Genomic DNA, 24,850 nt, shown 5'->3' on the forward strand with positions numbered 1-24,850 from the left:
TGATTTAGGAGGAAAGCATGAATGAGGAAGAAAGGAAGGAAAGAAAGACTGAATGAGATGACCTTGGAAATATCTACCAACATTACATTTTTGGCAGTCTTTGAGCTCTACTCCTATGTAATTCCCAAGACGGTTCCATGCTTTCCACACCAAATGGCAACCCCTTTACAAATGGCACGTTTCTAGGATTCAGAACTTTGTAACTAACAGCTATCATTATTTTCACAGGGCTATGTGTTGAACATTACCACAGTTAATCCTCAAAACGGCCCTTTGGAGATACTAGTATTATCAAGTACATAAACTCAGAGTGATTAAATAATTTCTCCAAAGTTAAACAGCTAATAAATTGCAGAGTTGGAATTCCAACAAGGTCTGCTGTTCAGAACTGAGCTCTTAACCTCTGATGTACTCATAAAATATACTATATAAACAAATTTCATCACCTTTTTTTTCTTTTGCATATAGGCTTGATGAATGCTAGTATACACATAAGTCTTTGCATAGTATGATCTTTCCTTGTGCACTCAATATTAACAGAAGTGCTTAGGGCTGGTATAGACACAAATCTACATAGCATGTTTTTTTGTTAGTATTTAAAGAAGTGCTTAGTTAGCCTTACACACCCCCTCCCCATAAAGTAGTGTGTCAGAGCTAACTTGAATTCAGTGACTGGTACCCATCTTTGTGCAATGTAGCTATTTTTAGATAAAATAGCAGCAGAAACTATGTACTGGGAAATGTGGAGTGAAACCACTAATAGAGGAATTTTTATATTACTTAAAAATGGATATATTACTAATGCTACACTATGTAGCATGGTAGAGAATGGTCAGTACTGAAACAAAGTCATTCTAGAATGATCCATGTAATAATGGATTAGAGTTGAAGATAGCAATACGAACTCATGCTTAGCTTACTATAGATGGCTACACATACAAATATTTATATATACATGATTTACTGTACACACATGTACGTCCTTGTCTGTCAGCTCAGAAGGACTAGAAGCAATAATACCCCAGTAGCAATGAGTGTACCTAGGATCCAGATCTTGTTTTCTTTTCTTTTTTTTTTAAGAGAGAGAGTACAGGGGGAGGGGCAGAGGGAGAGGGAGAGAAAGGATCCCAAGCAGACTCCACACTCAGCATGGAGCCTGACATGGGGCTGGATCTCATGACCTTGAAATCATGACCTGAGACACAATCAAGAGTCAGATGCTTAATCCACTGAGCCACCCAGGTACCCCTAGGTCATGGTTTCTAACACCATTTCTCAATAAATGGAAGTAGTACTCCTTGTAGAAATGGCTGACTCTGAGACTGGTATAGGAAAAACAAAAGATGATATTGGAGTATTCTATAATACTGGAAAGTAAGAAAGTACTACAAAGGAAAAACCAAAACCAAAACCAAAACAAAACACAAACCTGCAATGATAGCGGTATATCAAAAGGACACAGAAGCCAGCTAAAAGGGCTTCCAAAGGTCAAAGCTAGAACAATTTGAGCAACAAAATAAAGTAGTATCGGAATACAATACAAAGAATAAAATAAATACCATTAACCCATGGATATAAATGACTGAATAAGTAAATGGAGAAGAACAGACAAAATCTCTCCTGTAGAGAATCCCAAATGGTTTAAGATGCTAAGCCTTCAAGGAGGTGGAATATGATTCCCCACTCCTGAAGTGTGGGCTGTGCATAGGACTGCCTTCCAAAGAGTATGGAAAAGAAGCAAAAGAGTAACTTCACAGGGGAGAAACCTGACAAACACTACTTCAGACAGGTGGTCAAAGTTAGTTAGCATCAGTAGTGATAAGTTGTGTTACAGTATATTCTTGATATAATGTGATAAAAATAGTGCTTTATTTCTGTGATCTTTGTCCCCCAAGCCCAGAACTCCAGTCTGATCATGAGAAAAGTATCAGGCAAATACCAATTGAGGAATATTCTATAAAATATCCTACCAGTACTCCTCTAAACTGAAGTCTAGAGAAAAGTCTGAGAAAACTGTCACAGCTAAGAGGAACATAAGGAGCCCTAACTGCTAAATGTTTTGTAGTATCCTGGACTGGATCCTAGAATAGCGAAAGGACATTAGGTAAAACAAACAGATAAACAAAACAAAACATAAGGAAATCTGAACAAAGTATGGACTTCATTTAATTATAATGTGTCAGTATAGGTTCACTGGCTGCAACAACAAATGTATCATATTAATATATGATGTCAACAATAGAGGAAACTGGGCATAGGACATATAGGTATTCTCTGTATTTGTGATTTTCTATAAATCTAAACCTGTTCTGAAATTAAAAGTTATTTCTTAAAATATCAATGAAGCCATTACTCAGCTTAACTACACTGTTGAAGGGAGAGTGGTCCCTCTGGGATTAGAGTGTGGGTATGGGATTAAAGTATGACAATCCAATTTACTGTGCACCTAAGTTCCTGAATTCAAGGACTGGAACCATCTCTTCAACTCTAACTCTCTAGAACAACAGAAATGTAATGCATGCAAGTCACATATGTAATTCTAAATTTTCTAGTACCCACATTTTAAAAAGTAAAATTAGCTTTAATATATGTATATAGTTTTAATAATATTTAGCCCAATATATCCAAAATATTATCATTTCACTCTGTAGCCACATTCCAGCGTTCAGTAGAAACATGTGGACATTACAGTTCCAGAGCCACATACATTTTAAGCAAACCACAGTATTCATAAATAAAGGCAGACTTCTGAATTCTCCACCTACAACCACTACAACTACAAAGGCCAAGAGTTAATCATGGAACATTTACAGTTTCTTCTATTCACGGCTACGTCTAGAGGTCTTCAAAAGCCTCCAAGGACCGACATAACTAATGAGAGAGACTTGAGCATTTTCTTCCAGAAAGGACACCTGTCTTGCCCCACCACTTTCACTTCTCTCCCTGCCTCCCTCCTTGATATCCTGAGTTCAAAGCCCAATTTCATTTCATATCCCAAAGAGCCTGATCACTCATATCCTTTCAAATGTAGGCATCAGCAAGAGAGATCAACCTAACTCTAGTCTAGGCAGAAAAGGAAGCAAGAATTGAGGTCCAAGTTTCCTTTAAGAGTTCAATATCACAAAGTCTGAGAAGCTGGGTCCTACCTAACCCTACCAATTGCTGTCTTAGGCAGTAGCAATAGTACTGCTAATAGCTAATTTATCATGCACATTTTCTGGGAAGAAAATTGTGCTAGTGTGTTCCAGGCTTTCTTTCATTTGATTTTTTACAACATTGTAAGGTTGAAGCAATTACCTCCTCTCCCCGACTTAAAGATAGAGGAAGCAGGCTTAGAAAGGCCAAGCACTTTGTCCAAGATTGCACATCTAGTAAGTAGCAGAGCAAAAATTCTAAACAGATCCAATGCCATGTGTGAATCTTACAAAATGGCTGGATTCACAAAAGACCATTTATCTCTCTGTAAATGAAGTAAGCAAATAATTGCAGAAGAACGTTGTACTTAAGATTCTTGAGGATGCCTGCCTGATGTAAGGGAACCTCTGCAAAGTATCCCCCTACTTAGGATTCTTCACCAAAGGAAAAATAACTTCACAATTAGTATTAGTTATGGTTTTCACTCATCTGTTTTCCTGACTTTGCCACAGAACTCTAATCATTAAAATTAAATTTCAAACACAGTGTCATAAAAATACTACCTAAGAAGGGACTGATCTGTTTCATTAATCCAAGTACTAACATTAGTTAAATTCAAACACTTCAGTCTAAGAGCAAAGTCTTTTTATTGTTTAAAACGTGTCACAGAGTAATCAAATTTCTTCTTTAAAATGAAGTTTTAAAATACTCAATCTTTTCTATTCTCTCTGGAGATAACACTTTAATACATTGTACATGCACAGCAGAGATTGAAGTCCATTGCAATCAATCCTACTCACTCTATTTCAATTTAAATAAGTTAATAAGTTGGGGGAATGAACTGCTCTGGCTGCAAAGTTTGCTCTGAGTTTAAACTTCTCAAATCAAGTAAATCATAGTTCATCTCCTCTAGGTCAACCACTAATGATGTCCAGAGAGATTATAATTACTTTTAATCATACTTTTTTTTAATGGTGATACATATTAATTTGTTAGTTCATAGACATATATCTGAAATTCCTAACTTCGTGGATATACTTTTCATCCTTTTCCATTTATCAATTAGAAACAGATTATAAAGGGAGCAAGCATAAGTAACTATTAAGAGGGAAACTACTACATTTTTAAGAATTACTATCATTCAATTAGGCAGGTCAGTAAGCATTCTTCCAGTGCCAACTACACAGTCTTCTTTCAATTCTGGTGAAGCTGCTATGTTTGGGCCTTACATTATATTGTATGCAAGGCCAGTCAAGGCTTTATTTTTAAGGAACTTAAATCAAAGGTTTCCTTCTATATGGTAAGAATGGTTACATTAAAACAAAGACAAGAAAAAAAATGAACTGTAACAAAATCTGTTTTCTTGGAAACAACTTTTACAACTTTGCATCCACGGATGACTTTGTTACTTTATATAAAACACCTTCCCAATACAAAATCTACAAGCCCAAACAGAAACTGCTTCTCTGTTAAAACTGTTACAATTAAAAATAAATAAAAATGCAACTGAAATCACAGGTCCTGATACTCTGAGACTCTGGGACTCAAGTCAAAGGAAGTAGTCTCCAGCAACAAGGATAACAAAAATCAAGATGGTCTTGGGCGGTGGAGAAAAGCGGAACTGAAGAGAAGAGACGAGGTGATGTATCATGAAGTGATGAGGCCATCAGCCACTTTCTCCACAAAAATCTCTGAGGCAGCAGAGCTCGGTGGTATATGCTGCCTTGGTTCTGTCCTCTTGTTCCCTCACTTGGGCTCATAAACCTCTTTAAGACATCATCCACCTCACCAGAACTAACTGGGACTTCAGGAGATGAGTGGGGTGTAAGTTCAGAGATCCTGGTTTCAAGCAAATGTCCCTATTAATAGAAAACAGGTGGGGAGGGGGAAAGAAAAACAAAGAAATAAAGGAAGAAAATTATTTATAAACACACAAGTTTGGGGGAAGTAGGGAAAGGGAAAGAGGAATGACAACTGAGGTCCTGCAGAAATGACTGCTGGCATCAAGGACTGACTAACAAGGTGGGAAATGGGAAGTTGCCCACCAGTTCACAAATCAGTGAGCATCCTCTTTTCTTCGCACTACACCCCAGAGCCAGGTAGGGCCAAGTCCAGACGATGGTTCAATTTCCCTAACAAAACTAAGCTAAAAGTAATAATCTGATCTGCAACTAACCACTCAAATTAAATCTGTACTTAGAGAAAGATAAATCCTAAAACAATGTCTCACATACAAAAAAATTACCAAATATCATATTCATATTCATCTGTTCATTTACTTAAACATTTTTCTGAGCCCTTTCTAAGTAAATGCCAAGGAAATCAAACATAGCGCCCACCTTCATAGTTGACAGTTTAGCATGGAAAGCAAGATATGCTAAAACACAAAAACAAGGGGCACCTGGGTGGCTCAGTCGGTTAAGTGTCTGCCTTTGGCTCAGGTCATGATCCCAGAGTCCTGGGATGGAGCCCCCAGAGGACAGTGGGCTCCCTGTTCAGCGGGGAGTCTGCTTCTCCCTCTCCCTCTGCCCCTCGCCCCCTACCCCGCCACGCTCTCTCTCTCAAATAAACTCTTTAAAAAAATAAAACACAAAAACAAAATCAATAACACTTCTAGATGGGATACGTGGAATTTTAAAAGTGAGCAAAATTATCCTGTACCAAGTGTTACATAAAACTAGGTTACAGTCTCCCAAGAAGGTTGAGAAATAAGAAATGGGGTTAGGGGTATGAAAAATACTAATGATTATAGCAGCTAACACCAAAAAAGGGCTTTCCATATGTTAAATCATTTAATCTCCATAACTCCACGAGAGACGTACAGTTCTCCCCATTTTACCAAGAAGGAAAGTTGAGAGCGGTTTAAGAAACTTCCGTTAAGTGCCACAACTTTTAAGTGGCAGAGCTGCTATCTGAATCCTGGTACCATGGCTCTTAATCCTCTTTCGCCTCATATAATAATAATAATAATATTACTAACAAAACAACTGGTTACTGCATATTGCAGACCTATGATCTAGGTACGTTCATTCACTCTCTTTGAATACTCACACCTCTATTTTACAAATAAAACAAAACAAAATAAAACAAAAAACTTAGAGTCAGAGAAACGTTCCCAAGGTTGTACAAGTAACAAGGCGGTGAAGTCCGGATTCCAGCCCAGAAGGCTCAGATAGGGTAAGCTCTTCTCACGGCACGCCACAACCCAGCCTGGACTGTGCCTTTACCCTCAACCAAGTCCAGCTCCATCGCTCAGGGAGAGCCCCTGCAGCACCTCGCGCCTCGGAGACGTTCCACCGCCCGCGAGCCTCGGCGCCCTCGGGGCCACCCCCACTCTGCCGGGTCAGTGCTCTCACCAGGAGGGAGTCGGGGGACCCTCGCAATCTTGCTGGTGATCTCTGCCGTGAGCACCGCGAAGTCCTGCTCGTAGCCTTCGAAGTCGGATGACATGGTGGCTCCGGAGTGATCGTCCCGGGCCGGAGCCCAGGTCGTGGCAAGGACCACGCGGGACAGAGGAACACGGCGTAAGGACCCCCGGAGGGGGCCTCGAGAGCAGAGTGGAGAATCGGGGACAGCTCCCAGCCTAGCCGCTTCCTGGTTGTTCGTCGCAATCTCAGTCCTCCGGAATTTGGCCTGTGCGCGTTTTTTATTGTCCGCTCGGGCTTCAAATTTTAAAAAAATTCGCGAAAGAAAAGCACTTCTTTTAGCGCCCCACAAAGCTTCCTAAAGCCTTCGTGTTCTCGGGGATCACTGAGAGCATGTTTTGCCCCTCCACGTTCTGGAAAGCGGCTCCGGCTCCCCAAGCTATAGATCCCAGAAACTTGCTTCCCGAGGGAAGTCTGATGAGGCGAACCTCCCGGAAGTGGCTGTCGCAAAGACCGCGCGCACCGGGCGGGAGCTGGAGAGCAGCGGCGACAGCGCTGGCTGGCAGACAGACTGGTCGCGGCAGGTGCCGCACACCACCCTCTTACAAGCAGGATTTGCTTTCTGCTTGCGCTGGACTGAGGTCCCCATGACGGCGTTATCCGAAGAGGAGAAAACCTGTTCCGGGTGAGCCCAGGCGGCCCCGGAAATGCGATGGCCGAGGAGCGGGCACCAAGGACCAGACTGAGGTGGGAGTCAAGGCAAGGGATATAACTATGATTTTGGCGGTCTTCGCCCCGCCCGAGTGAGCCCAGAATCTCCAGAATGTTGAAACCAACCACGCTTGCCAGAATGTTTCTCCCCTGAGTGACGATTTCTAAAAGCTGTGCTCCGTGACACGGGCGGGGAACTGAGGCACAAGGCAGTAGCATCTGTTGCGTGAAACTCCTTATTACCCTGTATCTGAGATCTTCCCTTGACTCACTGCAGTCCAGTCAGAAATCCTTCCACAGATCTTTCGACGCTCGCGGTTCTGCCTTCCCTGTCCCTCGCTCCCGAGGCACTTCCTCCTTTTCTCAAATAACGTTCATTCATGTTTATCCTCCCGTGTTCCTCGAGTCGTGATTTCACACATACACCTCTGTCTCCCGTCCCCTACTTTCACTCTCTCTTTGCTTTCACTCGCTCGCCTCTTTACGTTTGGCCCAAATAGATCCTTAAGTTGGTGTTTTGGGGTAACCGCAGGCAAATGTATAGACCGTGTCGGGCTCATACTTGACAAATCGAGACTCGGTAAAAGGCAGTTTAGAACTTCGTAAAAGGAGTTCGATGACTTGGTTTCTAGTCTAGGTGCAGCTGTTACTTGTGAGCTTGGTGCAATCACTTAGCCTCTCCGAGCCAATTTCTTTTCTATGAAGAAGGAAGCTGGATTCAGTCAACCCTAAAGCCTGCTCCAGCTCTAAAATTCTTTGTCTCCTCAAACCATTCACTAAACGTGGGACAGTCACGGTTCCCTGACAAGTTGAAAACAAAGGAATAAAAACCACTATTTTAGAGTCATGTATCCAGTTTATATGCCATCCAGACTTGAGCCCTATTTTGGATCAGATAAAAATAGTTCTCTTTGGCATTTGATAAGGTGCTCATCCCATAGTAGTGCACTTGCGAGATGCCTTTGTTTAGGTGGTTGTTGGAGTTAAATAGTATATAATAAATTTTTTTACTGAACTTTCTCATTTTGTTTTTTAGATTGGGTTTCAAGCCAAGATACTGGATTCTCCTAATTAAGATAAACAGCTCTGAGTGTGTAACAATGAAAGTGGCATAATCTGCATTAACATCCCATAGCTTGAAGGCATGACAGTTAAGGAACACACATGGACTTGTGGCACATGGAAATGTGTGCACAGAAAAAGGAAATCTATAATTTTCTAAAAGTAGGAAGACATTCTTCCTCACCAAAATGGGTACATTCTGCTCAGTTATCAAGTTTGAAAATCTCCAAGAATTAAAGAGACTGTGTCACTGGGGTCCCATCATAGCCCTTGGTGTTATAGCAATATGTTCTACGATGGCCATGATTGACTCTGTGTTGTGGTATTGGCCTTTACATACAACTGGAGGAAGCGTGAATTTCATCATGTTGATAAACTGGACTGTCATGATTCTTTATAATTATTTCAATGCCATGTTTATTGGTCCTGGCTTTGTTCCTTTGGGGTGGAAACCGGTAAGAAAAAGATCCCTTAAGATAAGGAACTCTAATGATAATCATATATTTAGTTTATGGTTTTATCTGCTAACCAATAGTATCAGACACAGCCTACTTTTTGCCTTGGTAGAGGCTAAGCATATTATTCTAATTACTAATCATTTAGAGCTCAAAGAATTTATTTTGTATCTGTTTGAAAATATTCATCTAAATTAGTATTTCCCAGAGAAATTTTAGTGAATACTTGTCCTGCATTAAAGGAAAAAGAAAAGAATGAAGGGGACTGGGGGGTGTATAGTCCTAAATTTAAGAAATACTCATGTAATACACCTCTTATAATTCCACGGTGCAGTTTGGCTCTAGGATCTTTTGTCATGTAATACATTAACAGCCCTCAGAACTGAGAAAACCTCTTTAGAAATTGCTGGCTTAAATCATAAAGTTTTAAAATCAATGTTAAAATCATCGCATAAGGAAGTACAGTGTGAATCAATTTGTGGCTTTTTAAAAATTGTAGAAAGTTTATGCTCATGAATTTCCATATTGCTTGCTGAGGGACACCACCTGATAGCTTGTTAGAAATGCAGAGTTTTGGGCTCCACTCCAGACCTAGGAATCAGAATCAGCATTTAACAAAATCCCCAGGTGATTCTTAGGTATGTTAATGTTGGAGAAACACTAATGTAGTGTACTATTTAAAGTGGGTACAGAGATGAGTAGGACAAATTCGTATTCTGAAAAACCTTATAATTGAGAGAAACCAAGGCACTTGTGTAAGTAACTAAACTATAGAGAAGAATGGGATGAGTGCTGCTGAAGCTAGAAGGACCTGATCTTTTTCAGCTGTGGACCTGAAGGAGGAGTGGAAATTTCCACGAATGGGGACGAAGACATTTCAGGTTGATAGGTGGTGGAAGCCTATAGTCAGAAATAACAGGTTACGTAGTACCAGTAAGGCTGAAACAAAGGCAGATTGCGGAAGGCCTTAAATGCATGAGGAATTGTTAGGCCGTCGGGAAGTAGGAGAGGTTTTCAAGCCAAGCTCTGACCTAATCGGAGTTGTGTTATAAGAATATTATTCTCACAGTAGACAGTTTGGATTAGAGAGAAACTACCGTAAAGGAAAGTAGTTAGAAGTGATTAAAATGGTGCAAGAGAGATTTCCTAAAGAGTATCAGCTCCAATGTTTGAATCCCCACCTCCAAAATACCTGCCACACGGTCAGCTACCTTTTTCCGGAACTCCTCCCATTCTACTAGGAGTTTGGAAAAGTAGAACCAAATACAATCAGTGGCAGTGGGTTTGGGTGGAGCATGGGGAAGAGAAATTAAAAATGAGTTCTGGTAATTGGAAGAGCAATGCAGCTGTTACCAGAAACTCATTATTTAAAAGTATTTCAAATAAAAGGACTGGAAATGCAAGTTAGGATTCCATCCTTATCCTCACCCCCCATAAAAGAAAATAAAACTGTACCGAAGCATTTATTCATAAGACCTGACATGTTATTACTTAGGATCAGACAACTGATAACTGATATATTTTTGTTTATGTTTTGCTACCAAGGAAGATTCTCAGGATAGCATGTACCTCCAGTATTGTAAAGTCTGCCAAGCATACAAGGCGCCACGGTCACATCACTGCAGAAAGTGTAACAGGTACTATCTTTGCTCCTCACTGGGGACTGATCAACTTGATTACTGGTCTTAATGTTCTTTCTACCACGTCAATCTGAGTTTTAGTCTCTATAAGGTGGCTTCTTTATAAAAAACATTGTCAAAATACTTGTGTTCATATCTCCATTTTATTCTTAAGTTATCAATTTTGATAATAAATAATCCTCACTCTTTTTTGTCATAAGTGAAAAGATTTTATTTATTTACTTCTTTACTTTTTGGAAAAAATACACATTTACTTTGCTTCTTGCCCTGACAAGAGTAAAAAGTTATGCCTTCAAGTTGTTTCCATAGATCAGGATTAATTGTGCTTGTCTGCTGTCATCATGACTAGCTTTAGAATTGTTCTGAGTCTAAATTATAAGGGACACCTCCTGCCCTTTCCATCATTTGGGTTGAGTAACATTTACACTTTATGCATATCTAATAAATGAATTCAGGTGCATATTGTCACTAGTGTGTAATATAAAAAACTTAATGGGAAGAAAACTGAATCACTCTAAGAAATATGAAATAAACTAGAACCTTTTTAAATATACAGCTCTTCCACCAGTTAATAAGAAATTTGTGATGACAGTGTTGAGGTTTAGGAAAACCATTTGTGGCAAATATAGTTTGGTGTGAGGCCAGGAAATGTTCTTCTAGCAACAAGGGAAGGAAGCTCAGTAAGACTTTGCTTGTTATACCACATCTTATATTCCATAGTTAGCTTGCTTAGCTCAGAGAATCCACATCTAAAGGATGAGAACAGGAAGGAAGGAAGTTATAAGGTCTGCTGGGTCCCATCAACCAACCCTGGTAGAGATTTAGAAGTGATTTTGTTGAATCTTTGTTGTACTCCGGTCACTGCATTTCAGAGCTAGAGAAAGACCAGGAACCCATGCTTATTTCTTTGTCATGAACCTCTCAGTGGGCCTCTTGACTTCTTAAAACAAACTCACTTGTAGCAGACATCTTTTCCTCAGAACCTGTCACAAAGCCTAACTTTTCTCATGCTGTTTAGAATTTGAAAGAAGTCACTGTTCAGAGTTGTTTAAAACTCATAGAGACTTTGCTTTCTGTTCCATGGAGTATAATTCCTCTGAGACTCATGGACATGCTGGATTCCTATTTGCATGATCTTTTGAAGACCAAAATTATTTAAAGTAGACAGGATTTTCTGCCTCATGTTTTATGTAAATTTTTCTTGTTAGATGTGTGATGAAGATGGACCATCACTGTCCTTGGATCAACAATTGTTGTGGTTACCAAAATCATGCTTCGTTCACACTGTTTCTCCTTTTAGCACCACTGGGTTGTATTCATGCTGCCTTCATTTTTGTTATGACTATGTATACACAGCTTTATAATCGGGTAAGTGACTGTGTTATAAAATCATTTATGCCAAATTAAATGGTAGTTATGATTATTTAAGAAGTCCCATTTGGAAATATGATTTCTCTGATTTAGGTTGGGAAACAGAACTTTGCTTTACCTATATATGAATTTCTTTTTTTTTTAAAGTATTAAAATTTAATTTTTTTCCTAAGATTTTATTTATTTATTTGAGAGAGAGAGCATGAGTGGGAGGGAATGGGAGAAACAGACTCCCTGCCAAGCAGGGAGCCCGACGTGGGACTTGATCCAAGGACCCTGCGATCATGACCTGAGCTGAAGGCAGCTGCTTAACTCACTGGGCCACCCAGGTGCCCCAGCACTTAATTTTTAAGATGAGGAAAAATTATTTTGTTTTGGAAACTTACCTTACTAGCTGTAGTTGAAGTTGATAATATTTTATTACTGTATATATAATTTGATTTCACACTTTGTAGCTGTGGTAAGAATAATTAGAGGGAAAAAAGGAACAAGAAGAAAAAGACAGCCCTAATATTTTCTATTTCCATCTAATTCATGTGGCAAGTTGCAGTTGTTTTGTTCGTTTCTAATTCCAGTGCCCTGGAAGGTAGCTCATGGAACAGGCATGTGTCCTAAAATATCCTCCAGAAGATTAGGTTGACTTATGGGCAAGTAGTCAGGAGATAAAGTTCGGGGGTCACAAATTCAATCCCTAAAGAAGTGTGGTGGGTAAATGATTTTCACAGGCCTAAAAGGACTGTAGCACCTGGAGAACATATGCCCCTCACAGGTGGGACAGCCCATACTCACCTCGGCCAGTTTCTGATGTTTGGAAACCTAGTCCAGTAATACTAGATCTTCTAGTGTTTCAGAAAAAATCAGAAAATCTGGACTTTTTTGTTTAACATCTCCTGATTTTTAAATGTTGGCACCTGGCTGAATATTTTAAAACATTTTGCAAGCCAAGCGGTAGGCATCTGCAGGGCATGTTTGGCTGCATTTTGCCAGTTTTTAACCTCTGGTTGTGGCACATGAGGGAAGAAACAACTACTAAATTCTAGGCTGTCTGGTTTTTTTGCTGTGGAAGATTGCTGTAAATAGTGAGAAGCAAGGAGAAGATGGATGCCACAATTACAATTTAGATCGATGTCTCATGCTGTTCATGCACATTAATGTTAGTGGGGTATGCCTTACACTTCCTGAGGAAATAATTAAAAACAAAAAGTAACATTTGAAAATAACCAAGAATGATATCCTGCATATCAGTATGAGTTCAAGCATTAGATATTCATTTGCTTTTAGCCACAACTTCAGGTTATCATTTGTTGATCTTTTTTGATCAAGTTGTTTTAGATGTTCCAGTACAGACTGAGCATTTATGACAACTGAATATTTCAAGTGTGTGTTGTTGTTTGTAGCTCTCCTTTGGGTGGAACACGGTAAAGATTGATATGAGTGCAGCCCGGAGAGATCCTCTTCCAATTATTCCATTTGGATTAGCAGCATTTGCGGCCACCTTGTTTGCCTTGGGATTAGCTTTAGGAACGACCATAGCTGTTGGGATGTTGTTTTTTATCCAGGTAAGTTTCTTGGTTACCTCTAGCTAAAAGTTGTCAACTTACTGGGGCTGCTTATAATGAGAGAGATAAAGGCTGCATTTAAGTGTACAGTATGAAATGGAAATTACTGTTACCTATTCCATCAAGGTACTAGTCAGATATCTAGTACAGATAATCTCTGTACTAGTCAGATCATTTTGAAGTAACTTTGCCAGAACTTCCAGGTAACTGATTTAATTTTTAAAATGTTATCTTAGAGTTACATATCACTTTATAGTTGGGAAAGCTCTTCTCACATTATAGTCTCTCTTGATCTTCACACCAACCCCCAGAAGGAGTTTGAAGAGGAGTATTTTTCCCTTCCTTACAGATGAGTAATTGAATCACAGAAAGGTGAAGTGACTTTACCCAAGATCACCCACTCATGTATTCAGTAAGCTGTTTTATGATGGTATGTATTTAATCATCATCATAACACAGCCAACGTTTATTGAGCACTTACTATGTGCAAGACGCTGTTTTAGGGACATCACATGTAGGAGTTCGTTTAATTTCAGTAACAACCCTATGGTACGGGTGCTATTTAATGCCTACTCTGGTGAATTATTCCGCTAATTTCAGAGGCTACAACAATGAAAATGAAAAGCGTCCTGCCCCTAGGGAAGTCACAATTAGTAGTAACCTAATTAGTAAACTAATACTGGCTCATGTGTGTATCATAGATTTACGTACAAAGTGCTTTGAGAACACGGAGGAGGATGTGGCCTTGAAGAGATCACAAAACAGTTATGACTCATTCCATTCATCTAATTAGCTTGTTCATTAATTGAAGGTCCACTGTGGGCCAGGTGGTGGTGTGCTCGGCCCTAGGAATATGATGAGGACTCCTTGCCCATGAGTGTTTTTACTGTGCCACACTGTTTCTGTGGACACAGCCAGACTAAAAGGAAACGCACACCTCTCATAGAATCAAAAATGCTGGCCTTGAGGACTCTGGTGCATCACCCAACCCTTTTAAACTCATAGTTTTAAAATATGCTGGGTTTGGTTATACTTCATGTTTTCTATTAGCCTGGGATCAAATTCTTTGAAAAAATTCCCCCAATGCCTCTAATTAAGAATCATATTAGAAATAAACTAAAACCCTGTGGTGTAAAAGCTCACATAAGTGGAATTAGTCATAGCTAGGAAAATTGATTAATAGAATCAAGACTGAATACATTTGGTTTTTAAGGCAAGCAGAATATCTGGGTTGACTGAGTCACTTTCTTGTAGTAAATAAATTAATGATAAACTTAAGGTTAATTAAAGATTGTGGTAAGAGATTTTAATAGCAAAATGCACAAGTACTGATTAAATGGATTATATCAGTGTTTCATTAATACTCTGGAAACCTTGTTCAGAAGATAGTACTTAAAACATGAAGCTTTATTAAAATAGTAGATTCAGATTTGATTATGGACTGCCATAATCATTTTGTGGAGAGGCATTATAGTGCAGTGCTTAAGAACAAGAACTTTAGAGTCAGATGGACCACACCCTGAGTGTGTTACTTAGCCTCTGTTATCCTGGTCTCTTCATCAGTGGAATGGAGCAATAAAAACTATCTCATAGGGTTACTACGAAGATGATAATCTTAAATGAACCAAAGTTTTATCATAAAATTTTACTGTTTATCATTTAATTTTCAGATGAAAATAATTCTCGGAAACAAAACTTCTATTGAATCATGGATTGAAGAAAAGGTAAATTTTAATAATTGTTTCCTTAATCTCAATAAAGATTAGTTCAGAAAAAATAAAATAAAATTAGTTCATAGGCCAGATTAACTAATAAATGCCTGGAAGTGAAAACCTCACTACCAGATGGTTTTCTTAAGTCATTTGCATGCCACACAGAAGATAAATATAGAAAAGAAACATTTTGATTCATTCTTGGTTTAATATAACTCCCACAGAAATTTGCTTCTTGTTCACCCTGAGTTGCTGAAGAAGGCTAAGCCATACATTAAACCATTTCGCCATTCTTTCTTAGATTAGGGGTTAAGGCAAACCATCTGGAAAGGAACTTCTCTCCTACCAAGGTGCCATCAAGTTTTTTTCAGTGCTTTAGGACTAAAAAAACCTTGATAAGCCCTATCAGGTAGGGCTTACAGCATAGCTTGCTACAGACCTCACAACCTTTAATACATACTTCATCCCATCTGTTGTGATTCTGTTGTAAAAAGTCAGTCTGACTACTCTGCTCCTTGCTTAAAGCTTCTCAGAGCCTCACCATCATTGTAGCAGGGTTTATAAACCCAAATGCCTATGGCGGCCAGGCAGATAACTTAGGGGACAGGAGCCAGCCTGTGTACTAGAGCTGCCTAACAGATGAAATTGATTGTTACTATGGGGGGGTACTCACTCAGTATTCTGAAATTGTTTTTCTAGAAAAGTAAGAGATCTGGATTTCTGTGACATCTCTTTTTTGTTTTTAAATATTAGCAAGCAGGGCACCTGGGTGGCTCAGTTGGTTAAGCGACTGCCTTCGGCTCAGGTCATGATCCTGGAGTCCCGGGATCGAGTCCCACATCGGGCTCCCTGCTCAGCAGGGAGTCTGCTTCTCCCTCTAACCCTCCTCCCTCTCATGCTCGGTCTCTCATTCTCTCTCTCGCAAATAAATAAAAAAAATCTAAAAAAAAATTTAAAAAAATAAATAAATAAATAAATATTAGCAAGCAATTCAAATTAAAAACAAAAAACCTTGTGGGCCAAATAAAACATACCAATAAGACATATTTAGCCGCCTGGCAGTCAGTCTGTGAACTTGAAGTTACAGCAATAGGTTCTTAAACTTTTTGGTTTCAGGTCCCTTTTACATTCTCAAAATTGTTAAAGGACACTAAAGAGCCTTTGTTAATGTGTGTGATATCTATCAGTAATTGCCATATTTCCTGAGAAAAATTTTGAAGATTTATAATTTCATTTAAAAATAATAATAAGCCCATTATATTTTAATAAATAGCATATTTTTAAAAATTATTATATTTTTCAAAGTAAAAAATAGGGAGAAGTGGCATTGTTTTATATTTTTACAAATCTCTTTAATATCTGACTTAACAGAAGACAGTTGGATTCTCACATCTCCTGCATTCAGTCTGTTGCGGTATGTTGCTTTGATTGAAGTATATGAAGAAAATCCAGCCTCACACAGATAAGTAGGTAGAAAAGGAGAGAGTATTTTAATAGGCTTTTTAGTTAGTAGTGGATATTCTTTGATACTACATGAAAACTTGACAGGTGATAGTCTTGAAAGGTTAGTCGTATGTGAGATGTGAAGCCCTATCAGTAAACGTTTTGTACTCTTGTACATTTCAATCCATCACTACATCTTGCTCTTTGAATGGACTTTTTACCCATACGTGATTTTATAACATCAAGTATTGGTCATTTGGAAAATATAGTTTTATAGGGTAATGCAGATTTTCCAAATGCTGGCACATTCATTCATATCACTACCAATTTTATGGGGGAAAGTCCTTTATTTTGGAAAGCTGTCAAGCTCATTAGTGGTGGATACCAATTTTCTAAAATTCTGATTTTCACTTGAAAGCCTTAATTTTTTCACTGACAAATACTCAGTTGTTTACATTGAAGTAACAGCTTGACTTTGTTCATTTTTGAGAAAATTTCTGCCAAATATTGAAGTCTCAGTAACCTTAGTTTCATTACTCATTCTTTCAAGTAAAAATAGCATTATATGAAAAAAGCTGGCTACACAGCTTTTGTTAGTTCACAGCTCAAACAGATGTTTTCCTTGAGATAAGCACTTTGGCATGCTTTATGTGTATTCCCCATCTTGTCACACAGAATAGTGAGAGGACATCTACTTGAGAGTTGAGATTTAATAAAAATAATAATTTTTATTGCATCATCAAGGACATTCTTGTGTAAAACTTTGGTTTTTTGTTTTTTGTTTTGTTTTTAAATATGAGTATGTAACGGTGAAGAATATGTTTACTTACACAGTGCCACTGTCCTAATTCCTGCTTAAGGTACCAGCAATTTTATCCACTACTGCAAATTTCAACACAATGAAAAAGGCAAATAACATGTTAGTATTAAAATGAAAGTTGTTTGACTTTGTTGAACCCTAAGAAAAGGTCTTGGGGACTGGAAGAGGTGCAAAGCATGCTTTAAAGGAACCACTGATATACAGGTTTAAGTCCAAGCTCCTTAGCTTATACATAATCAAACCTTTCATGTCTTCCCCTTTTCTGTTTCTTCTACTGCATTTTCTACCTCTCCCCACCCCATCTCATTCTTGATACCAACTAAAATCAAAAACTCCTATTTTATACACCATATGCTTCTGTATCTTTTCACATGTCATTCTCTACCTAGAACACACTTCCTCTTTTTTGCTGATTTCTTCTGCCTCAGGACCTAGTTTGGGTGTCATTTCTTCCAAAGAACCTTCCTTGACTCTCCCTAGATTAGCTAAGTAGTTTTTTTGCCTTTCCCATAGCACCTATTGCACACCTCTGTTGTTTTTTCTTTTTTTTGAGAGGGGGGAGAGAGCACAAGCAGAGGGGAGAGGCAGAGAGAGAGGGAGAGAGAGAATCTTAAGCAGGCTCCACACTCAGCGCAGAGCCTGATCTGGGACTTGATCTCAGGACTCTGAGATCATGACCTGAGCCAGAATCAAGAGTCGGATGCTTAACTGACTGAGCCACCAGGCACCCCACCTCTGTTGCCTTTTAACACAGGATTGATAGAATCCCCCCAACTTCACTGAGTGCTTCTCTTAGGCAGAGACCAGGCCTGAGTCTTTTTTGTAAGCTACTCTCATCCTTACCACTCTTTCTTTGTTAATAGCCTAAATCTCTGTTCTTTGAGACTTAACCATTTTGAAGACTCTGAGACTTTTGTTTATAAAAACAGAAAATAAATTATCCTTTACTATTTGGGTGGGAATTTACACAGTTAATAGATTCATACATACATGTAGCTTGACAATTGTTTTAATTGAATTAACATCAATATTACTTTATAAGTAATTACAAGAAGCCTTTCCCTAAAATATTGTCCCTTGATAATAAAATATTTCAAGGTATCATTTCTAGTTAATATATCATCATTAGATTAATACTTTTTTTTTTCTAATGACCAAGGCTCTTCATAAAGTACCATGCTAAATCTAGAAGTTATTTTAAAACTGGCACTCTGTTGCTGACTAAAAAATACAAATAAATGATTAACTTTATAGAAAATTCATCGAAATTACTAGACACTAAAATTGATACAAATTTCAACTGGGTTTGTACACTTACTGTAGGAATAAATAATGTACCTTTATACCAGTAGGTGTCAGTGAAACTTAAGAAATTCTAAGCCAGTTTATCTCCTTAAGTTAAAGTTAACAATTTAAGTGCCTAGAATATAATTTATGCAACTTGAATATTTATGTATATGCATAAAATGTACATATAAATGCATAGATAAGTGAGTATATATACATGTGTAATGGTATAAAAAACCGAAAGAAGATCCGCACATTTCTGCTAGTTTCTTTTTTTTTTTAAAGATTTTATTTATTTATTTGAGAGAGAGAGAGATAGCGAGAGCAGGAACACAAGCAGGGGGAGTGGGAGAGCGAGAAGCAGGCTTCCTGCCGAGCAGGGAGCCCGATGTGGGACTCGATCCCAGGACCCTGGGATCATGACCTGAGCCGAAGGCAGACGCTTAACGACTGAGCCACCCAGGCGCCCTCTGCTAGTTTCTTTTAAAGAAAAATAATTTTCAGAAAATGATGATTCCCCCTGGAACCTGTTTTCCCGGCCATCCCCACAGGTGTGGTTGCCACCCAGGATACAACTGTTGCATTCTGGAACACCCTGAAACAGTTCCTTTCACCCTGAATAAACTCTTGCTTTCTCTTAAATCTTTTTTATCAAGATCCCTTCTTTACACCTGGATTCTTTTGTTTTGCTGAAAAGCCAAGAGCATTGAGGATTTGTTATATGTGGAATAAAGCTATTAACTCATTTATTTATTTAGATTTTATTTATTAGAAAGAGAGCACTTGCGAGGGGAGGGGCAGAGGGAGGAGGAGAAGCAGACTCCCCGCTGAGCAGGGAGCGTGATGTGGGGTTTGATTCCAGGACCCCAGGATCATGACCTGAGCCCCGAAGGCAGATGCTTAACCGGCTGAGCCACCCAGGCACCCCACTATTAACTCTTTTAATAAGCATTTTTGAATCCTTGTTCCTGAATAAGCCCTGTCAGACATTTCCTGAATGATCTCATACGAGTTTGGTATTATATATTATATAGCAAGTTCCTCTTACAAGTTTGTCTCTCTTCTGTGTACACTAACATTACAAGAAGGAGGAAGCATTTTTAGGAGTGATACAAATTTGAGGAATAAATGTATATTACTATCAATACTATCAATAGTGTATTATTTAGAGCTGTTTGAGGCAGAGGGCATCTGCCATCTTACCTCTTTGTTATCCACAGGCTAAAGATCGAATTCAATATTACCAACTGGATGAAGTCTTTGTTTTTCCCTATGATATGGGAAGTAGATGGAAGAACTTTAAACAGGTATTTACGTGGTCAGGGGTCCCTGAGGGAGATGGACTAACGTGGCCAGTAAGAGAAGGCTGTCACCAGTACAGCTTAACAGTATGTATTTCTGTGCAAATAGGCTTTCCTTTCTGTCTCACCCTCTTCCCCTTAAGTGCCCCTTAACTCAGATGACATTTTATAGTAAAATAAATCATACAATTTTTTTCAGTTTGGCAAAAATAAATCCAAGTTAACAATCCTAAAGCACTCCTTGTATCATGTTTCTCTTTTAATTTAAATTTCTCTTTAATCCTTCATACATGTGACAAAGTCCTGATCCCTTCACTTAGTTAAAAATCTGGCCTAAAACTGCCTCCAACTTCTCCCTAACGGAAATCACACTTTACAATCGGCCTGGTTTCCTCAGTGAACTCCTTGTGCATTCCTGCCACCTCTTTGTCCACACTGTTTTTTCTCTCTTCTGTGACCTCCTCTCTATCATAAATTATCAAGGCCAGTTTCAATCCCACCTCATCTGGATTTGGCGCTTAACCATATGCTACTGTATGGTAGCTACTGTATGGTGCCCATGAGGTCTCATTTTTATTTAATTCTTTTATATCTTTAATTTGACAAGATTCTGGTACAGAGATTATGAGTTATCTTGATTTCCCCTACTATATTTAATATAGTACCATTTAATAAATTATTGCTGAATAGATTGTTGCTGAAGAAAAGTAAGTCATAATGATGACTTTCAGTGGAGACTTGCGGATGAATTTTGCAGTCTGTCTACCTTATCTCTAAAGAATCCGTGAATCTCTGTGTCCACCTTCAGGACTAGCCTGGAAGCCCCATGAGGGCAGTGAGCACATCTCCCTGATTCCTGGGCCATAGCGAATGCTCAATGAGTATACAGATGAAGACAGTGAGAATATGGAGAAGAAAGCCTCATGTCAGCTCCTACTCTCATAGGACCCACTTTCCACTTTTCTAAAAAAAAAAAAAAAAAAATATGTGGCCTTTGAATTGTCAGCAACTGTGAATGCTGGAAAATTGGGAGTTTGTCATGTCACTCTGGTATAGTTCATGGCAAAGGGCTGTTTTCAACACCGAGAGAACATATTTTCTTTTTATATCTCCAAACAGATTGAACAGTTGAAACAAAAAGCAGACAAAAGAATCAGAAGTGTAAGTTATATTTTTGCAATGATACTAGTTTCTTTTTCCTTTTGTCAGGCTCTACACTTCTGTATAGTTTTCAAAATTGCCTTTGAGTAGAAGCCAACTGTTGGCTTTTATTAAATAATGTTTCTTAATACAGTTGTTGAAATTTGATACAGTTCACTTTTGTTTTCTTTTAAGTAGTTCTACTGGCGGTTTAGAGGGAATGTGGTCAATTATATTGCCAACAGAAAAATAATTATCCTCAATATAGCTCATCAGTATGAAACCCATCCTTAAACTTCTGCTGTATAGTTTGATGGCCACTAGCCACATGTGGCTATTTAAAGTAACTAAAATTAAATAAAATAAAAAATTCAGCTCGTTGGTTGTACTAGCCACATTAGAAGTGCTCAGTAGCTACATGTGTCTAGGGGCTACCACATTGGTTACCACAAATATAGAACATTTCCGTCATTGCAGAAAGTTCTGCTGGACAGCACTGCTCTAGAATTTAATTCTTAGCTACGTGCTTGAAATGCAGGGTAAGAAAAGCCTGGAGAACTAGAAACATCAGTTGCTTCCTATAAAGGAACTGGGAGGGAAAGACTTGTCACCTGATATTTTGGATCTACCTTTAACAATTTAAATTCAAATTTAAGAAATTCAGGGGTAAATGTTAAATTGTTTTTCTAATTATTGATGCCAGGTACGGTATAGAGTAATAGAAGATTACAGCGGTGCCTGCTGTCCTTTGAATAAAGGAATCAAAACCTTCTTCACGAGCCCCTGCACTGAAGAGCCTCGAATAAGGCTACAGAAAGGGGAATTCATTTTAGCCACAAGAGGGTTACGGTAAGTGATAGAAAGTACTGAATTTCTTCTTTAATGACGAAATTAGCATCTAGCCTAAAAAAAACTAATTTTAATCTTTTAAATATTTCAGATACTGGTTGTATGGAGATAAAATTCTTGATGATGCCTTTGTAGAAGGTATGGAAATGGAAGGAAATGTTTAATAGACGAGGCTGCTAGTAATAATTCCAAATTTTGTGGGAATAACTCTTATAAACAATCAGTGTCACATGCATTAGGGGACATAATAGGAAGACACATCATCAAGCAACAGAAAAAGGCTTCTTATATTATTTCTCCATAGCACTTCTATGTATCAGGTCTTTTTAGTGGCAGCTAACATTGGAGCTCCTCATGATCTGTGTGATGGGCACTTGTAGAAGCGCTTCACTTGTGGTGAAGCCCCCAACAGCCCTCATTTACTTTTCATTGATGAGGAAAACAGAATGCACCGAGACTGAGCACCTTGCCCAAGACCGCACTAAAAAGAAGTAGAGCCAGTGCTCCAACCCAGGTAGTCTAGCTGTAGAGCCTGTATACCAACCCCCTGTGCCCTCTGCTCCCCCTGTGAATGAATATTCCTATGAAATTATGGAAACTAATGGATTGAAATTTTGTGTCTTTAATTTTTTTTTAATTTTTAGAACTTTTCCTTTTTAAAGATTAATTCTGGATGCTTTTTCCTAAAACACTGGGTTAATTGTAGATTAACCCCATATGACTACTTAGTCAACCTTGATACTAGAAATTTACATGTTAGAAAAAACCTAAGAAGGAAATTCACAGAGGCTACAGGGAGGTAGTCCCTGGAACAGGTGAAGTATGACAGTGTGCCCAAAACACCACGATCACACATGTGCAAGTGAATACCCATACTGAGAAATCCTGCCCACCCCCGCCCCATGTTCCACTTAGGGGTTGTCCTGAACCACAAGGGGTTGTACCTTTCCTAGCTAATAGCATTTGGGAAATACTGGTTTTCTAGCTTGATAGACAGCATTTAAACATATATATTTTTTTTTTTCCTCAAATTATGCTTATAAAAGATGGTAAAGGAGGAAAAAAGTAAAGCAGAATTAAAAGCTTATTGACTTGAAGTAATGGGACTTATTTGGCTCAGCAATATCACTAAGTCTATTTACATTAATTTCATTTTCTCCATCAGGTGTTTCACGAATCAGAGGCTGGTTCCCTAGAAACTGTGTGGAGAAATGTCCCTGTGATGCTGAAACAGATCAAGTCCCAGAGGGCGAGAAGAAAAATAGATAGCCACTGTTAAAGTAAAATTACTCTTTAAGTCCTCTCCATTACTTGAAAATTGTACATATTACTAAAGAATTATGCAATGAGCCTACTCTGGTTAAGGTGTTCTTTTCCTTAAAGGTGCCCTAGTGCCATAATCTAAATATTTTTATTACCATTTTGAAATGGAGAAGCCATTCTGCATATGCCTTTGAATTCCTGCCCCTCTTTGTCACCTCTTCCTCTCCCCAAAAGGAAAAACACTTCACCCAAGTAAGTGAATTGCATTTTCTCTAGGATTTTTTTTGTGCGCTGCACACTATGGACCTCACCTGCAGATGTAGTTCCCCCTTTTCCAGGAGCATCTGCATGTGATGCTTTTATCCTCTTTCCCCCTCAGTTGTTATTTCTTATGTAATATTCTAGATACTATAGAACATATGTCAGATTCAATATAAGCTGAAATTTTATTACCTGTCTTTTAATAATGCAGATTTTGTCAAATCAAATAAATATCAGTGGATGTTCTGTATAAATCTAGTTTTTACTAGCCTCTTTCTTTTGGCTGATTAAAAAGGTTTGTCTTAGTTCTTTGTGGAAAAACTGCTCTACTACCTTGTGAGAAATTGGCATCTTTAACCATGAGTCTTACGTTATTCAGTAAATGAATTAATGGCATGAGATCCCAGCATTCTGGGAAACTTTGAACCTAGTGAGCTCCAGCTGCTCATGTACACTTGAATCTCTCAAAACCTGAAGCTTATGCGAATGGTAGGATCTAAGCTGGTGGATTGGATGCTTAATGTTGAGCTTGTCTAAGCACAGTAGGATTATAGAAGTCACTTACTCCCATACTAATTCTTTCCAAGGCAGGGAACTTGAGCCTTTAGGGGTTTTAACAGTTAACATCAAGAGAAGGACACTTGGAGATTTAGCAGTGAATGAAACATGACTCTGTCCCATTCTAGTGATAGGTAGGAAGGTAGACAGACAAGCAAAATAGGCATCAGATGGAGTCATGGATTGTGAAGAAAGCAGGTAAGATGGTCTGATGGAAGTGACCTTTGACAGTTGAAGGGACAAGTCATATGCCTTTGGGAATAGCTGCGTCTTAGGCAGAGGGAGCAGCTAGAAAAACAGGCTGGAATGTGCCTGGCATGTCAGGAATAGGAAGGCAGCCAGTGTGGCTCAGCTGGAGTGAGGGAGAGAGAGAGTAGGAGAGGAGGTCAAGGTGGTAATCGGAGCTAGACCACGGAGGGACCCTGTAGGTTAATTCTTGTCTTCCCTTTGTTTCAGATACTCAAGAATAGACATTTCTTCAGCTTTTCTGGGCTCGGGGTCTAGAAAGACCATCCAGGAACATTCTCCTTACCTCCAGTTAGAGGACAGAAAGGAACACTGTTCAAGACTACTTAGAGCACAACAAAGATGGTAAAGGAAGAAACAATGAATCGTGTGCTTGGTTGGAGTTTGGTCTCAGCTGGTATTTGTTTTATTATTCGCAGCTGTGGGAGAAGAGGGCCTGGGCCTCTCAACATTGCCTTTAGTAGCCACCAATCTTGGTTGCCTACTAGAATCACCTAGGGATCTTTTAAAAATCCCGATGCCCAGGCCGTACCCCAGACCATTTCAGTCACAATCCCTAGGGTGGCACCCAGCCATTATTAGGATCTCTTTAAACCCCTCAGGTAATTCTAGTGTACAACCCAGTTTGAGAGCCACTAGCTTACTTGATTAAGTGGTCCTTGATTCTGATTC

The 24,850-nt window shown here is 38.8% G+C and overlaps 2 protein-coding genes across 19 annotated transcripts in view; one reads left to right on the forward strand and one right to left on the reverse strand.

Moving 5' to 3' along the window:
• The window catches only part of VTI1A (vesicle transport through interaction with t-SNAREs 1A), a 340,605-nt gene extending 333,687 nt beyond the window's left edge, over nt 1-6,918 (reverse strand). For 3 of the 15 annotated variants that reach the window (XM_081823540.1, XM_081823542.1, XM_081823544.1), the window contains exon 1: nt 6,492-6,907. In XM_081823540.1, the coding sequence (XP_081679666.1) occupies nt 6,492-6,585 (94 nt within the window). In that variant the 5' untranslated portion in view covers nt 6,586-6,907. Of the gene's footprint in view, nt 1-6,491 lie in introns of all 15 variants that reach the window. The other 12 variants (XM_081823537.1, XM_081823538.1, XM_081823536.1 and 9 more) reach the window with 8 other exon arrangements.
• A 69-nt stretch (nt 6,919-6,987) lies between these two features.
• ZDHHC6 (zDHHC palmitoyltransferase 6) lies at nt 6,988-24,560 on the forward strand. Of its 4 annotated transcripts, XM_031038504.2 has the most exons (12): nt 6,988-7,247; nt 8,248-8,728; nt 10,274-10,365; nt 11,577-11,736; nt 13,137-13,298; nt 14,969-15,022; nt 19,781-19,948; nt 20,981-21,022; nt 21,705-21,850; nt 21,942-21,988; nt 23,016-23,130; nt 24,389-24,560. In XM_031038504.2, the coding sequence occupies exons 2-11, from the start codon at nt 8,462-8,464 to the stop codon at nt 23,117-23,119; spliced, it is 1,242 nt and encodes a 413-aa protein (XP_030894364.1). In that variant the 5' UTR covers nt 6,988-7,247; nt 8,248-8,461; the 3' UTR covers nt 23,120-23,130; nt 24,389-24,560. The 4 variants fall into 4 exon arrangements, with proteins under 4 accessions (XP_030894364.1, XP_081679654.1, XP_006742826.1 ...); XM_081823528.1 differs by lacking the exon at nt 24,389-24,560 and having other exon boundaries at nt 6,988-7,259; nt 23,016-23,628; XM_006742763.3 differs by lacking the exon at nt 24,389-24,560 and having other exon boundaries at nt 23,016-23,628.
• Nucleotides 24,561-24,850: the final 290 nt, after the last annotated feature.

The sequence above is a fragment of the Leptonychotes weddellii genome, chromosome 6 (genome assembly GCF_054177405.1).
Source record: "Leptonychotes weddellii isolate Sample4059 chromosome 6, ASM5417740v2, whole genome shotgun sequence".
NCBI classification, from domain to species: Eukaryota; Metazoa; Chordata; class Mammalia; order Carnivora; family Phocidae; genus Leptonychotes; species Leptonychotes weddellii.

Excerpts from the sequence above, each read along its gene's own strand:
- ZDHHC6 (XM_031038504.2), top strand. The coding sequence starts at position 8,462 with ATGGGTACATTCTGCTCAGTTATCAAGTTTGAAAATCTCCAAGAATTA. Across the intron at positions 8,729-10,273 it reads TTCCTTTGGGGTGGAAACCG|GAAGATTCTCAGGATAGCAT; the intron begins GTAAGAAAAAGA and ends TTTGCTACCAAG. Across the intron at positions 21,989-23,015 it reads TGATGATGCCTTTGTAGAAG|GTGTTTCACGAATCAGAGGC; the intron begins GTATGGAAATGG and ends TTTCTCCATCAG.